At 37.3% G+C, this 15,087-nt stretch overlaps 1 protein-coding gene across 6 annotated transcripts in view; it reads left to right on the top strand.

The window, feature by feature from the left end:
* The first annotated feature begins 1,636 nt into the window (after positions 1–1,636).
* Positions 1,637–15,087, top strand: part of ARHGAP29 (Rho GTPase activating protein 29) — a 47,167-nt gene continuing 33,716 nt past the window's right edge. For all 6 annotated transcript variants that reach the window (XM_039727135.1, XM_039727133.1, XM_039727134.1 and 3 more), the window contains exon 1: positions 1,637–1,977. In XM_039727135.1, the coding sequence (XP_039583069.1) occupies positions 1,716–1,977 (262 nt within the window). In that variant the 5' untranslated portion in view covers positions 1,637–1,715. The remainder of the gene's footprint in view (positions 1,978–15,087) is intronic.

Raw genomic sequence — 15,087 nt, 5'->3', positions numbered from 1 at the left:
TAAGAGGAGAGAAGGTTATGTTTTGCCTCTAATTGCAAGGCAGAATTGCAAAGTAGCTTTGTAGCCATGAGAATTATATGTGGGAACAGAAGAAACTTTCTTAAACACTATGTTTAATGTAAACCTCACTTCAATCTACTTGAGGTGTTTGGAATTGCTTAATTATCTGCATTATTTGTATAGTGTGATGAGTGTTCTTATACATACTGACTTTAAGCAGTAAACAGAAATTAGAGCAGTTAATTTGTGTTAAATTCTGAAGTTTTCTTCCCTCACCCCCCGCACACACTCCCTGGAAGGCTCGCACATTAATTACAAAAACAACTGCTTTGACCACGTTTCCTCTGATATTTTTAAACTGCAAACAGAAATAAAGCAGAAATAATGGAAAAATAATTGAAGTGCATTAGAGTAATGCCTATTGAAATTCATAATGGGAGTGTTCAGAGTGGTAAAGGTGCCACTACTTCAGCTGGTCTAACCAAATATAAACATATGCAGGAGAACGTGTTTCAGCCTGTATTTTTTAGTTTATAACAGCTTTTATTTTTAGGTAAAGTAATTGAATTTGAAGATTTGCTGCAGATGTGTCTGCAACCCACGTTAACTTTTTAGCTGTTGTGTTCCAATTTGGTTTTTGCGTTTTTTTTTCCTCTGTGGTGTTTAAGCTATAGTGTAAACACTGGGAATTTCTCCTGGTGTTGAGAGAACAACAGCAGGCGTTGTGGGAGCTGCTGGAAGTGTACCTGACTCTGCCACCTGCAGTTTGCTTTGAAATGAATCGCTTAACCTGACATAGCAAAATTTTCAGTAGCTTTCTGGTTTATTTGTTTGGTTTTTTTCCCTAAAGGAAAGGAATGCAGGTACTTTCTTAGTTTATACTCCCCCAAATTTGTGTACTTTTATGATGAAACTTTCAGAGCGGAGCAACATCATTCAGGATAACTGCACTGGGACTTGCAGATAAACTTGGATACTAAAATATTTTTTCATTCTCTTCATTTTTCTGTGTTTTCCTTTTGATTACCTTTTATATTAATAGATAACAGGCTGAAATGCCCACATAAATTCTTTGAGGATATTTTCCTTTCTGAGACAAACTGTGATAGGCCATGGTTTCTTGCGTGGCACACTGCACAAAGAAAATTCATCCTATTAGATCAAGGCTGTGTATTATCTTAAGAGACAGGATGCTGAATTCAGCTGGGTGGCTCATACAAGAGGGGGTGTTGATCATAGTCTGTATCACATCAAGTGTTTTTGTGATTGTATTCAGTTGAAGTAACATTTCATAGTAATGATTAGGTCTTGGTAAATGTAGAGAATGCAATCTCTAAATATTCATAGAAGAAACTTCTCATGAAATAAGCATGCATCATGATTAGCTTTTGAAATAATTTTGGCATGGCACTGATTTTTTTTTATGCAACCATCTATCTTCTGTACGAATTTAAATAAGTTCAAATAGTCAAAGCCTTTATAATACTCAGTTTAGCATTTTTATGTAAAGCAGTATCGTCTCAAAAAGTATTTTGGCTCTTGTTGGTACAAAAGTACCGCTTCACTTATATTTCTATACTAATCAGCGCTTTTTCTTCTCTTCCACCTCTTCTCCCTCCCCACTTTTTAAGGGTTTCACCTTTGGCTTGTCCAATGGCCATCAAGTGACAGTGAGTGTTGACTGCGGGAGCTCTCCAGGCACAGCGGCTGCTGGGATGTTGCGGCAGAACGGCGGAAGTAACAAGCGTGGTTTGGGATTAGCCCGCCTGTCTACCTCCAACTTCTTCACCATCTCGACTGCAGGAAACTGGGGAATGGGGCGCAGCACCAAGAGCAGCTCTCTGAGCAGCATTAGCTCCAACTCTGACTGCTATGATAATCCTGTTGTGGATCCAGAATATATCATGCAACTGGTGAACGACGTCAGAAAATTTGCAGATGTGCTACTGTATTTGAAGGAAGCCTTTCTTTCAGAAGGTGTGTCAGCTGTTCTTAATTCTTAGATTTTCTGGAACTCTTAACAACTTCATTTGTGTGTTTTAACTAGTGTTTGCTGTGGTTGTTTCCCCCTGCCCTTTACCTTCACCGTTTATCCTCCCTTCCTCTTCCCTCCCCACCCCCAGCATGGTGATTACAGGAAGTGATGGTTTTTAGTTTGAGTTCTGCACTTCCTCACCAGAACAGTGTAATCTGTTTCATAATCATAACAGGGGAAAATAAGCTCTTAGCAGGCTGTCTAGGCTGATGCTTAAATTTGTGAGACCATCAACTGATTAATTTTTTAAGCACTTGAATGGTTAAAATGGTTTTTGTAATTACAAACAATTCTATTACTGTTTTGGTTATATTTCAGTTTTCTAGGCTGATTTGGTTTTTGAAAGTCTTCCACACTAGTAGTTTGAGTTTTAAGGTAGGATATAACTACACTGTCTTCCTTTGCAAGTGAAGTATTTACTGTCTTCTGCCAGCAGGTGGAAACTGCAAATGTTCTTGTTTGCAGGTGGTGTGTTGTTATTGTGTTCCTCTTCCTTTTGGGGCAATACCAGTGGTCCAGTTTTGGTCATCAGCAGAAAAGCTTTTATCTGAATTTTGTGAGATTAATATCTGAACTGACAGCCAGAGCAGTTTTGTGTAAGATGTCCTGAGTGCTGAACATTTGCAGTCACCTGTGTTCAAGTGAGTGCGCACACAGCTGAAATGCTGCTGCTAAAATCTGTGAACAATTCTTAAAAGAGCAATAATTTAACACTAGTGATCAGTTTTATGTGCTCATAGTTTTTGCTGAGCACACAGGATGAGCAGAGTTATTTGTGAGGTTGGGTGTCTGGTGCCTACTGAGAATGAAATGGGCATCCTGTAGGAAAGGACTATGAAAACACTGAAGTGTTCCCATTGCCATGCAGCAGTAGTTGACTATTTGTCAGTTTAAAATTTTGAGCTCAAAAGATCCAAAAAACTTAACCTGGAAAACAGGAGTTGTAATCTTATTTTATAATATGGTATAGAATTAATTTGTGAAACTGTATTGTCCATTTAAAGGATTTATAATTTATAAAGGAACGATGTTTCTCTTCCCTAGTTGGGAGTTTTATTTTTGACCTTCATCCCCATAATACAGTGAGCTCTGTAGTGCTGGCCATGCTTACTGCTGGCTGGAGACAACCTCCTAGAAGCTGCATCATTTGGTTTGCATTTTCTAATGTTTGCAAACATTCACAATTGTCTGTCCAAAAAACTAACAAAAACTTACCAAGGTGATTGAACAGACTTCTTGCACATAAAATTGTGGTTTGCAATGCTTGCAGCTTACCACTATCCTGAAATTAGTTAACTCAATTATTTGAAGATGGAATCGGTTGCAGGGATAGGAAATTAATTTCTTCCTTTTTGGAAGGGTAAACATTGAGTGTTTATATTTGCTTGGTAAGCAGGCCTAGAGACTCCTGTAGGTCTTTCAGCTTCTAACCATTGTTCCCTCAACTTCTGCATCAATGATTAGTTGTTGTGTTCCCTCTCTGGCAGATTTGTCTAAACTCTGATGCACAGTGGCTTCAGGTTTGACCGTGTGGCTCCCAGTTGTCCCCATTCTGCTGCTGGGGTCCTGCAGTGGTTGGCAGCTGATTGCCAAGGGTGTGTGCCCTCAGTGTCATTCACACTGACTGCTGCTTGTGCTCCCTGGTTGTGGTACCTGAGCTATCACAGAAGAGCCCAGCAGTTACTCACCTGTGGTTCACTTAACATTCATCTGATGTAGTGATCCAATCTTGCATGCCAAATCTAAGAGATTTTGGGTTATAACGTGTGTTTGTGTCTAACCTGGAGATGAATGCCTTGGGACTACAGACTTGAACTGTGTTTTGTTATGGTACCAATGCAAGTCTATTTGTCTCATGAGGAATAAGTTGAAATCTCCTGAGGGGAGTATTAGGTCAATGAAATGTTCCATAGATTTCAAGGCTACTTCTCTTTGCATTCCTTATGCTAACATGATTTCATTTTTTACAGTAGTCTCATTGTCGTAATGCTGAATAAATGTTTGATACCCGTCAAACAAAGGGAAACCTAAACCAGCAGCTAACCAACCAAAGCACCCCAAACCAGCAAACAAAACACTCTGAATGTGACTGTAGAGTTTAAAAGTTTGACAGCTGTTTGGACATGAGGGAGCTGCAGTTGTCTCTTCTCTTGAGTGAAGTACCAAATGTTCCATACCCTTCAGTTCTTGCTGTCCTTTAGATCTTGTACTCATTGGATGTAACATTCTCTTATTAGTGATCCAGTCTGGGAGTCACTATAAGATCAAGATACTTTATTGTTTTCATTAAAGGAGGGTTCTGGGCATTTTTTGAACCTAGGTCAATGAATCCAGTGCTGTTGCACAAATTTTGTATTTAATTCTGCTCGATGACAGGCTGAAACTGTAGTGGTGGTTAGTGCAAGTGATCCAGTTAGTGCCTCAGTCTCTTGGTCCAGTCTTCAGCTGAATTTCCAGATGAGCAAGATTGTCATGTGGCTTGTACTAGTAAGGAAAGTTGTTGTCATTGTGTTTTTGTGTTTGAACTGCAAGGCTGTCTTCAGTTGTAGCATTTGTACTTTATATAGTTAGATATAACTTAAATTTATGGAAAAGTCTCAAAATAAGTCTTCTTTCTTTTCTGATAAGAAGAAAATGAAAACAATTCCTGCCTGGAAGGCCATACCTGAGAGTGTATGTTGAGTTACTACCCAGAAAACTCAGATAATTTCCTATGATTTGTACTGTTCTTAGTGCTGTTCATTTGACTGCTCAGTTTTATGGGTGGCATTGTTTTCCTGATGTGCCCCAGGTTTACTTCTTTCCATTCTAATGTACATCCCAAATACAAACTGTTAACGTAGAATGGCTTGAAAGCTGGTGAGTTTTCTCTGTGCTTTGAGTTCCAACAGTAACATTTCAGTTGTTGGCTGAGAGTGTGAGAACTTTGTTGTTGCCTTCAACTTACACCCCTCTTTCCAAAGGTGGGACACACAGGGAAGTACAGTATAAAGGCTGGAGCCAATCTCTGATTTTCAGAGTAGTGGCACTCAAGATAAAAGAAGTAACTTCCTATGGTGAAAGCAGTTTTAGGAACTGAGAAATTGTTTGATTCCCATGGAGACCTGCTGAGGGCTTAAAAGCCTGACCACAGTATTGAAAATATTAGAGATTTTGAAGTGTATGAGATATATTTAAGGTAAATCCTGTAACTTGAAGAGGTTAGTTCTTGTCCCAAACATGCAGGACCTAACTCTTACAGACTTGTATTAGAGAATCTACCAGTTCGAAAAAACATTGCTTACTGCATTGATATGCAAAGTTGAGAATCTATTTAATAGATGTTTATATATGAGGTTGGTGACTACAGTCCAGACATTTACTGCATATAATAAATTTTACTGTTGCTTCAAGTAAATGATGTTACTGTGTGGTCTTTGCTCAGATGAGACTCATTTTCTCAGGTTTAAAAAGACCACGCAAAAGAATATTTAGGACACGGTAAAATATCTTCTAATTATGAACTAAAATTAAGTATTTAATCTTTAAACAGTACATAGCAGCTTTTGCTTGTATTGTATTAGAGAGGGAGAAAGCATTCCTGTTTTCCTGCTCTGAAGGTACTTAGCTACTAGTTTTGTGACGTCTGCTCCTTTTTTTTTAGGAATATAATATATACCATAAGGTCTGCCCTTGAGACTGTGGGAAATACTGTGTTTCATTATGAATAGCTCTAAGGGTAAAATTTGCATGTGGTTTAAAAGTGCAGGAATAATTATGTTTTAATATGTAGTCATCTTGATTGTACTTTAGAATATACTTTGGAATTTTTGCTTACTTTATCACAAACTTTGAAGTAATCATCAAAGTGTGATATTGTGTCCTTCATGTGGGTAATTCTGCATCCTTTTAATGAGCAAAAACTTTTTCAATTTCATCCTATCTTCAACAAATGTAAATTGTAGTTCATTCTAAAATATTAATCTACTTTTTTTCCCAGGTATCTTAGAACCAGAGTAGCAAGATAAAGCTGTTATCTTTCATTACAGATTTCTCTGAGGATCAGAATGTGTCCGATTTTTTTAGAGTTCGATAGATTTTTTTTTATTTGGGGTTTGTTTTTTGATTGTCTTTGTTGGGGGTTTTTTTTGGCTTTGGTTTCTGTTTAGTGGTTTTGTTTTGTTGGGTTTTGGTTTTTTTTTAACTGAAGCAGAGGCAAAAGTACTGCTGAAGCGGGATGGCCTGGTCAGGAATGTTTGCATTCTCTTTACAGTAGCACCAATCCTTTCAAACGCAGCAGGAATGCTACCTAACTTGAAACCTATCAGGTTGTTATTTTTGCAGGATAAGATATTCACCCCAGTGGGACAATTCTAAAGGTGTCTCAAGGTAAAGGGTTTCCTCAAAATGGGGAACTTGTAATCTCTAGTGACTTCAAAACCTTCTTTTAGCACCACAGAGACTGGTGTTAATCACATACTACACTAAAAGCCAGAAGCCATTTACTGAGGAGAGTGCCTGAGGCTCAAAGGTGAATGATTTCTCTTCAGCCCTTCCTGGATGATAATTGATGTATATTGTCCCTATTTTTAGTATGATTTAGGCACTGTACTATTTTTAGCATTTCATTTTTTATTTCCTTATTTTCTTATAGTCTAAAACACTACTGCCCTTTTTTCTGAGGCAGTGTTCTTGAAAGTCAGTTTGTCCTGTTTTGCTAGGGAAATCTGAAGCTCATTAGTTACTACAGTGAAGATTACAGATTGAATTTATGATAATTTTTAATATTAGGTGTAATTTTGCCGTTTGTTCTTTATTCCAATTTTGATGTTTCTCAGTGAAAGGTGCTGTCTTTGATACACCTTAAACCAGATGTATTTACCTGTCTAATGACACTTTTTACTAAAATGCTTGGTAGGTGGGCAAACTGCTTTAAACAAAGGATCTGATGAAGTATTTACTTCTCTTTGCAGCAGTTTCTGGAAGCAACATTTGGGAGAGTTTTTTATGTTTGTTTTGATTTGAGGGCAGTTGGACTAGTTTTTGTGGAATATGGTGCTAGTTTTCTGCAGGGTAGTATTTTGCTTGATAAATAAAAAACTTTTATGAGAGAAGGGAAAGGAAAATGTCAGGGCAGCTAATTTTTGGGTACTGTGAAAACATGGTGATTATCAAATGTGTAAACAACCTGCTTGTGAATTATTAAATGACCTTTGAGAATTGCTAGAAAAAAGCAGAGGAATCCATGTAATGTGTAGCACATTGTTTCTCTTATTCCATGTAGCACAAAAAAGAAGGAAAACAAACTGTCTAGTAACTAATGAATAATATTACAGAATTAAAAATAGTGGAGGATGTTGAGAAATAGTCTAAAGTGGAATTTTAAGGTTTATCACTTCTAGAATCTGTCAAAGTAGAATATGCTTGCAGTATCTGAAGAATAATTATGTGATTTTTTTTGTACTTTGTAGCTGTATTCAAACTTGATCCACAAGGAACTAACTGCATGTTTCAAATGCATTTGCCTGTAATAAGATTGTTCATCTTCTTGCTGAACCAAATTAGATGTTAAAAGGTGAATGCTGACAACTTATGTTTGCTGCTTTGGATGTTCTGGTTTCCATGGCAGAGTTAGCAAGTGCCTGTTTGAGCCTCAGTAGCTGGGAGGCCAGGACAAAACCAGGCTGGGGCAGCTGCAAGGAATAACTTCTAATGTGCTCCTGCAGAAATGGCCTTTGTTTTCCCCTCTCCATCAGCAGCTTAGTTGTTGATACAGTTCTGTAACTGTTTAAAATCCTCAAGATGCATCTAAACCTGCTGTTTTCTTATTATAAACTTGTTATGCTTGGAGTTTGGTTTTAAACATGCTGATAGTCTATTTCCACAACAGTTTACAAAGAAACTTCTACATGGGCTGCTGTGATCTCAGTTTCTCCTTGACACTGGTGGTAGTTCTCTGGTGACTGCATAGCAAGCCAAGTTCTGGGGGAAGATCTACCTGAAAACTAGTCCTAGGAAGAAAGGAACTAGTTTTTAGCTGGATCAGTTCCATGAGCTGGCTGTAAGGTTGTACTGAGTGCCAGCAAAAAGGGAGAAGGTGGCTGGCAAAAAAAAACCAAAGGGCCAGAGGTTAAAATGGAACAAGACTGTGAGGCTTTAGACAGACTTTGTGTGGCCCTCCAGTCTGGCATCACAGCATACACTGCTAAAACCTGTATTAATTCTTTTGTCTCCTTTATTGAATGCTAGGTTTGACAGGGCTATATGAAAGGTCGGGAGGTGGTGGGGAGAAGAGCAAGCAGAGGATGCCCTTTGTAGATGACAAATTAACCAGTCACCTTAGCACTGAGCTTTTGGCACACTTGAATTTGACAGTCATCTTCTAAAGTTGCCTTTCTGAAACCTGCTTGTTACATGCACAGTCATATCTGCTTCCAGTCTTTCTGACCTGGAAATTCCTTAGTACACCCTTTCACATACCTCCATACTTAGTCACTGCTAAGTAGAAGTTCTATCAATCTGAAACTGAAATTGTTCTTTCACAAACCTGAAATAGTCTTTCAAGCTAGAAGATGCGAAGGATATAAACAAGGATAAGAACAAAGTAAAAATTTCTTTAAATTTTATTTAACAAGTAAAATTATTGCTAAGAACTGAAAGGTGATAATAGTGACTTCAAGAGCTTCTTGTGGGTTTTTTAATGGCAAAATTCAGAGGAAAAAAAATTAGACAGGCTGCTTCTTTTAGTGTAGCTGTAGGACCACAGCAAGCTAGAGACCTCCTGGTCATTTTCTCATGCTTCCTTCACTTTCACACTCTCATTTTCTGGTCCCTCTCTTGGACAGAAGACACAGAGATCCCTGGCCCTGAGTCATGTTCCTGTCCAGTTTCCTCAGAGTTGAGAACTAGGCAGAGAAAGTGTGATGTACAGCCTGGATGAAGGCAAACCCACAGCAGTGTAAAAAAAGGTATTTTACAGTCAGTTTATGGGAGGCAGGCATAGTAATGAACCATAGGTTTTCCCCAGGAACATTGCACTTAATCTGGGAGAGCAAACTTCCCACCTTTCTTTTCACTTCACTCCAGATCATCCCACAGTCTGTTTTGCCCAAGCCTCCTGTTTTCTGAGTCTGCTCACTGCAGGCTTTAGTCAGGGAGTCTTGGGCTTTCAGGCACTGTGAGCAGAGCCAGAGGAGCTGGGTATTTTGTTTGATTTTACAAGTTTGCAGTGGTAGTGCACTGCTTAATTCATCTGCAGTCATGGAACAATTCTTCTGTTTCCACTATTCTGAACAAGAGGAAAAAACCAACCTCCTCTTAAAGTTGAGTTCAAGCAAATCTGTGTTCTTCTTAGTCAAAGTGTAAGCTGCCTGTTAAATGCTGGTTGCTAATGTTGGGTAGAAATGCTGTTTCTTCAGTTTCAGAGAAGATTGAAGTTAAATAATAACTTAGTGGACCAGGAGATAAGTTTGTGGCTGATAGTACTACCCCTCCCCCAGTTGCATACTCCACATTCCTTCAGAACAAATGTTCACTTGTTGCTATAGTGTCTAAGATCAGCAGTCAGGAGAGGGGGTGTCTTGAAGGCTCATGAGTGTTTAAAATGTAAAATCAACCCTTATGTGCAGTCAGATATTTTGGTTGACTTTAATAATTAGCATATCTTTCTTTAGGAAAACTCTGAGCTATTTGTAAGAGAGCACAGGCTTTTTTCATTATTATGTTGCTTTTGAAGTGCAAAAAAAATGCAATACAAGGAAAAACTTCATTCTTACTCCTTTTCACATTTCTGATGTACAAAAGGAGCTCAAAACACTTACAGCTTTAGCTGGAGTGTTAATTAGAATTAGCTTCCCTTTCCATCACAGCAACTAGACTAATGGACCTGCAGTGACAAGATCAGCAAGATGAAAGGTCACTGGTGAGGAAGAGGATGAATAGCAGTATTTTAATTTTTGAAAGTAAAGCTAGGCCTTTCAACAACAAAAATCCTTCTAATGTAGTTTACAGCTTAAGGAGCAGGAACATTTGAACCAAAAAACAACTTGTATCTCTCAAAGAACTGTCATAATATCTGAAAGATAAGAATTGACCCATATTCAGTCTAAGTCTTGTGTTCTAAACAGCAATTCCCAGGTATATGTAGGAGCTCTTGTGTTTAAAAACAAAACAAAAACCACTTCTCATAAATGAGTTTCCCACTCGTGGCAAAATGTATTATAGCAGATGCACAGAAATATTCAATTCTCTCATTTTGCTCATGCGTCAATTTATCAAAGTTGCAACATAAAAGAAGAACATCAATACAAACAATTTTTGTATGCCTGACAGCACAGAGTTAACAGTTGTAATTGTCATGTTAATGATCTTGACTTCATGAAGGTTTCATAGGTAAACCATTCCTTTTCCTCCAGTTTTGTTGGAAGTGTTTGTTCTTCCTATTTATGTAGCTTGGTCACAGAACTGAAGCTGACTTGTTGCTTAATTCTGAGCAAATGTTCATCTAACCTGACAGTTCTAGTGATTTGATTGTTAGAGCTAATGTCTTGGTAATGGATTAGAGTTAGAACAGCATGGCAGGGTAGGAGATTTGATACAGAGCTTGGACCTTGATTTTTGTACATAGCTGTTTCCCTTTCCTCAGGAAAATAGGGATTTTATGGGGGTTTATTCCTTTGTCTGCCTAAAATGCCCCTTTTTATGGAAGACGGACATGACTCATGTAAGGCTGTAGAAAATACTTGTGTGAGTTAAACGTTCATCCTAATGGCATTTGTTACAGAACAGTGTAAAGGCAAAACCTAGGACTTGTGGAATTTTCTTTTGTTCAGGCTGAGATTTAGCTGAACAAAGGAGTTTTTCCTTTTCCCCATTTTTTCTCCTTTATTACTTAAATTATTTCTTAGAATTCCTACATACTTTTAAAAATTAGTCCTACTTGCAAATTACAGTTATTTTTAGTTGATAAACCAGTTTGAATCTTAAGTTAACAAAACTTACCTCTTCAGTCTTGTTTTCTTTGTCATGACTGAACTACTTCAGATATTTAAGCTATTTTAGTAATACAACATGTACCCTTTTTCAAATATGCTGATTCTCTCTGCTGTGTGTAACTTTGGTTTAGGGCTTACAGGTGGGTGTTGCAGCAGTTCATGCTGTTGGTACAAGTTCTGTTAGTGCTACTTGTCTGTGAGAGACAGTGACTGTGGGATTGTGGAGTTTGCTACATGTACATGCTGAAGGGAAGGGGAGGTTCTTATTTTGGAAGGAATCAGGTGTTCTTCTAAATCTTGTAATATCTCAGTCTTTTCCTGGTTTTAGAAGTCTGCAAGATGGGAAAGACCTAGTGAAGAAGTTTCAGCAAAGATGCATTAAAAAAATGGAAATTAAATAAATAATGGAAAATGTCAATTGCAGAGTTGTAGATCAGCAAGTTGCAGGAAATATATTTGTATGATGGTATTAAAGCACCTTCATGCCTTTTCTGGAAGAGGCTTTGGTATCTTTAGGACTTGACATTATACTTAGCATTTCCAAGTTCTTCTCTAAGTATTGGATTAAAATTTTCCCAATTTATGCAGGTGTGATTGTTTTAGGGCTCTGTGTTGTGAGGGAATCTAACATCTCAGTTAATGTTCTACTTTTGGACTGCAGATATATTCTTAGCTCTACTTTTAAGCTCAGATATGAGCTGAAATAGTTATGGACATGGTATTCCTGAAGCATTAGCTTAATGACTGCTCAGTGTTCACAGATTTGCTGTTTTAGTGTTTGTAGTGGTATGAATGGATTCTTTAGTAGAATGCTTTCTGTGGGGGTTTTTGTTTTTCTCCTGTGGACTTCTTATTTAATTCATGGATTGTGTACAGGGTATGTAAGTTATTTTCTTCTGTCACAACTATGGAACTAAAAGGTCAGTCCAGAAGTTGTCCAGTGCTGACAGTAAGTGGGGGGAAAGGTGTTTACTGGAACCACTAAAGTGGTGGAGGTGTGGAGCAGTGAAGATTGGCAGTCAATATGGTCTCGGGTCACAAGCAGGTTATCCACTCCCAACAGAGGAGCAGTTGAAGGAGACAGCTTTTTTGAGGAGTAGTTCTATATCTTTGTTCTGTGTTGAGTAAGCTGCATATTGTTTATCTCAAAGCTTAGCAGCACACATGAATTGTGAAAGTTGAGTGAAGACAGTTTGTGAAGGGCTTTGAGAAAGTGACTGTGATAAATGGCTGATGCCAGTGGTGAAGGGGAAGCTAACAGTAGGGTTCAGACTGCAGAGTGGTCAGATTAAATGCTTTCTGGTATTCACCATTAAGCCCTTGTGTTAAGGAGAAGCAAACAAATTCAGCAAGCAATGGAGAACTCCTTCTAGCTGTAGTTGGCTTCAGATGATGACTAGACATAAGATTTTAGAGAAGGTGGCTGAGAACTTAATTTGGAAAGAAAGCAATAGGTCTGAAGCATATAAATTTTTGATCTAGCATTGACTGCCTGGAGTGACAACTTCAGTGGTACAGAAGAAGAAACAGATGGGTAAATCCAGAACCACAAAGCAAATTAATTCTGCTGTGTTTCTCAATTTTCTGTTGCAAGGTATTCATGAAGAAATACTACTCTGTTAAAAATTAATGGTGAGATGTACAGTGAGTTACTGTTGCCTTTTGGGAAGTGCAAGTGCCAGTGTGACATCAGTTGCTGCCTTAATGATAGCATTGCTGTGTTTTCTCTTTATACAAAGATCTTCAAAAATGCTTTGGTGTGAATTAACTGATATCAAAACGTATTGCAGTGGAGATGGACTGAGTTCCTGAGTTTAGTAAAAGGGAAGATTTTAGAAGTATTTCTTTTGGACTATTCAAATGGCTCTGTCACCTGTGTGAGTTATGCAGTCAAATTTTGCTCTCTTGGGTGGTTGTTTCAGCAGGACATCAGTGAAGGAATTTCAAATAACCCTTAATCCTTTATGTTCACCAGTTTTCTAGACAACTCATTTTACCAGCTGCTGCTTTAGGGACTTGAATACAACTTTAAATCTAAGTTGATTTTAAAATGTAACTTTTTTCTTTTAATAAAAACCCCCAGAAATGGACTACTAGCGCATCCTATAGCAGTCCATAGTTGTGTTTAAAAAATCCTTTAAAATAAATGCACAAAATCACACCCTATATTTAACACCATATAATCTTGTAATCCTGGCTTTGTGTGGTCTTTTGAAAACTAGGTGGGCAGGCAGCAGTAACATAGCTTCTTCACTCAGTGGCTTAGGCTAAAAGTGGAAGGAGCAGGCATGTAGAACAAACAGCATTTTAGACTAAAATTAACATGAGTTAAAGGTTAAGTATTGTTTGATAATCTCTCAATGTTGGTTACCAAAGGTTAAATTAATTGTATTTAGAATTAATAAACCGTAACTTTCATACTGCTCTTTCTGTGTGCCAGTTTGATATAGTATGATCAACTTGCTGGTGATTTTAATTTTGTGATTTGTTCTTTTTTAATACAATTTGTTCTGTAAATGTTGAGTGAATATTACTTCATACACTCTCAGAAGTTGAACCAGAATGCAAGGAACATAGTTAGAGAAAGAGTTCTCATTTTATTTTAACAGTGTCTTCCATTGGCAGCTGTTCGATCTAGTGACTGTTTGACTAAGTTTTAGTGAAATATCCTTGAATAAGAAATAAGTAACTAGTCACTGCTAGATGTATGGTTGTCTGTCCCAATGGACATGATTTTCTGTGAACTGATCAGATTTATTGCAAATGTATTCATACTAAGGAGTATAGCCTTATGTCCACTTGACAATTTACAGTTTTAGCTTAAAATGTGTCCTGAAACTTCTGAAGCATTATCCTCACCTAGATTTATTCTTAATCTCTGGGGAGATTCAGGGAAATGAACAGTGACTAAAATGGCCATGTAGTGTTTTCACTCTCATTTGTCAGAAACAGGTAAGTAAGGAAACACTAGCAATTATCATTAATTACTGGTTTCTGGTCTCTAAATTTTGGTTTAATAAAAGATAAAAGTATTCTAAAGATTAAGCTGCATGGCTGAACACATCTGGGTTGTTGACTGGAATCTCAAGGCTAGTAGAATAAAAAAGTTAAAGGCATGTAGTGTACAGCATATTGAAATAGATTAAAAACTGCATTGTGGTAGTTTTTGGTTTTTTTTTCTGAAAGGCTTCCCCACTTTAACAAATGGGGAATTCATCTATGAATCTAAATGTGAGACAAATGTGAACTTTTCTGCTGTCAGTTGGCAAACCAACAAAAGGAAAATATGTAACTGCTTTCAGTGTAAGCAGAATTATAAGATTTTGATTATTCTGATGTATTTTGCATATACACCTTGGAAAGATTGTTTGGAAAGATTGTTTTAAGACATCTTTATTTTTGTAACTTTAATTTCTGAAAATTCATTTGGTCTTGGTTTGCTCTATATATGTAGTCAAGAAGAACTTCTTTCAAAAGTTTTGACTTCAGAAGTAGAGAATTGGTCCATAACTAAAATGAGGTAGGAATGTTAGTCCAGTTTAATGAAAAACAAAAGCCAGCACAGCTCGAGGTCACATAGAGGCTGATCAGAATGGTTAGTGGTTGAATCTAAATGGATAGATTGCTGTATTTTGGCCAGTCCCTAAGAGCAAATGACAAATTTGAAAGGGTTATTGGGACATTTGTGATATATAACAAAAAGTCATCATGCTAGAAAACTTAACCTGGAAGGATTTACTAATGGGGGATAGTTTTGTGTTCTATCCAGGGATATTTTTCCTGCAGAAATTGCAAGCTTGCATATACAGGGTGCTTATTTCAAAAAGTGACAACAAAACTTTTACCCTTAAAATTAAAAAAGAGATAAGTACCAAAAATTTAAAATTTATTTTACTCTAAATTTGTGCAACCTGACATTAAGAATAAATTTAGTAGTTTAACAGTAAATAGACAATTAACTTTCCAAATGTTAAATGCTTTCTTGTATTACAAAAGCATTATTTGTGTGGAATAACTGGAATCAAACAGTGCTACTTTCAGTACTGTATTCAGTGAGCTGTTTGCAGGAAGTCTCAATGC

This window comes from Passer montanus, unplaced genomic scaffold, assembly GCF_014805655.1.
Source record: "Passer montanus isolate IOZ18808 unplaced genomic scaffold, ASM1480565v1 scaffold60, whole genome shotgun sequence".
NCBI lineage: Eukaryota > Metazoa > Chordata > Aves > Passeriformes > Passeridae > Passer > Passer montanus.
This window is presented reverse-complemented; position numbering and strand designations above follow the sequence as displayed.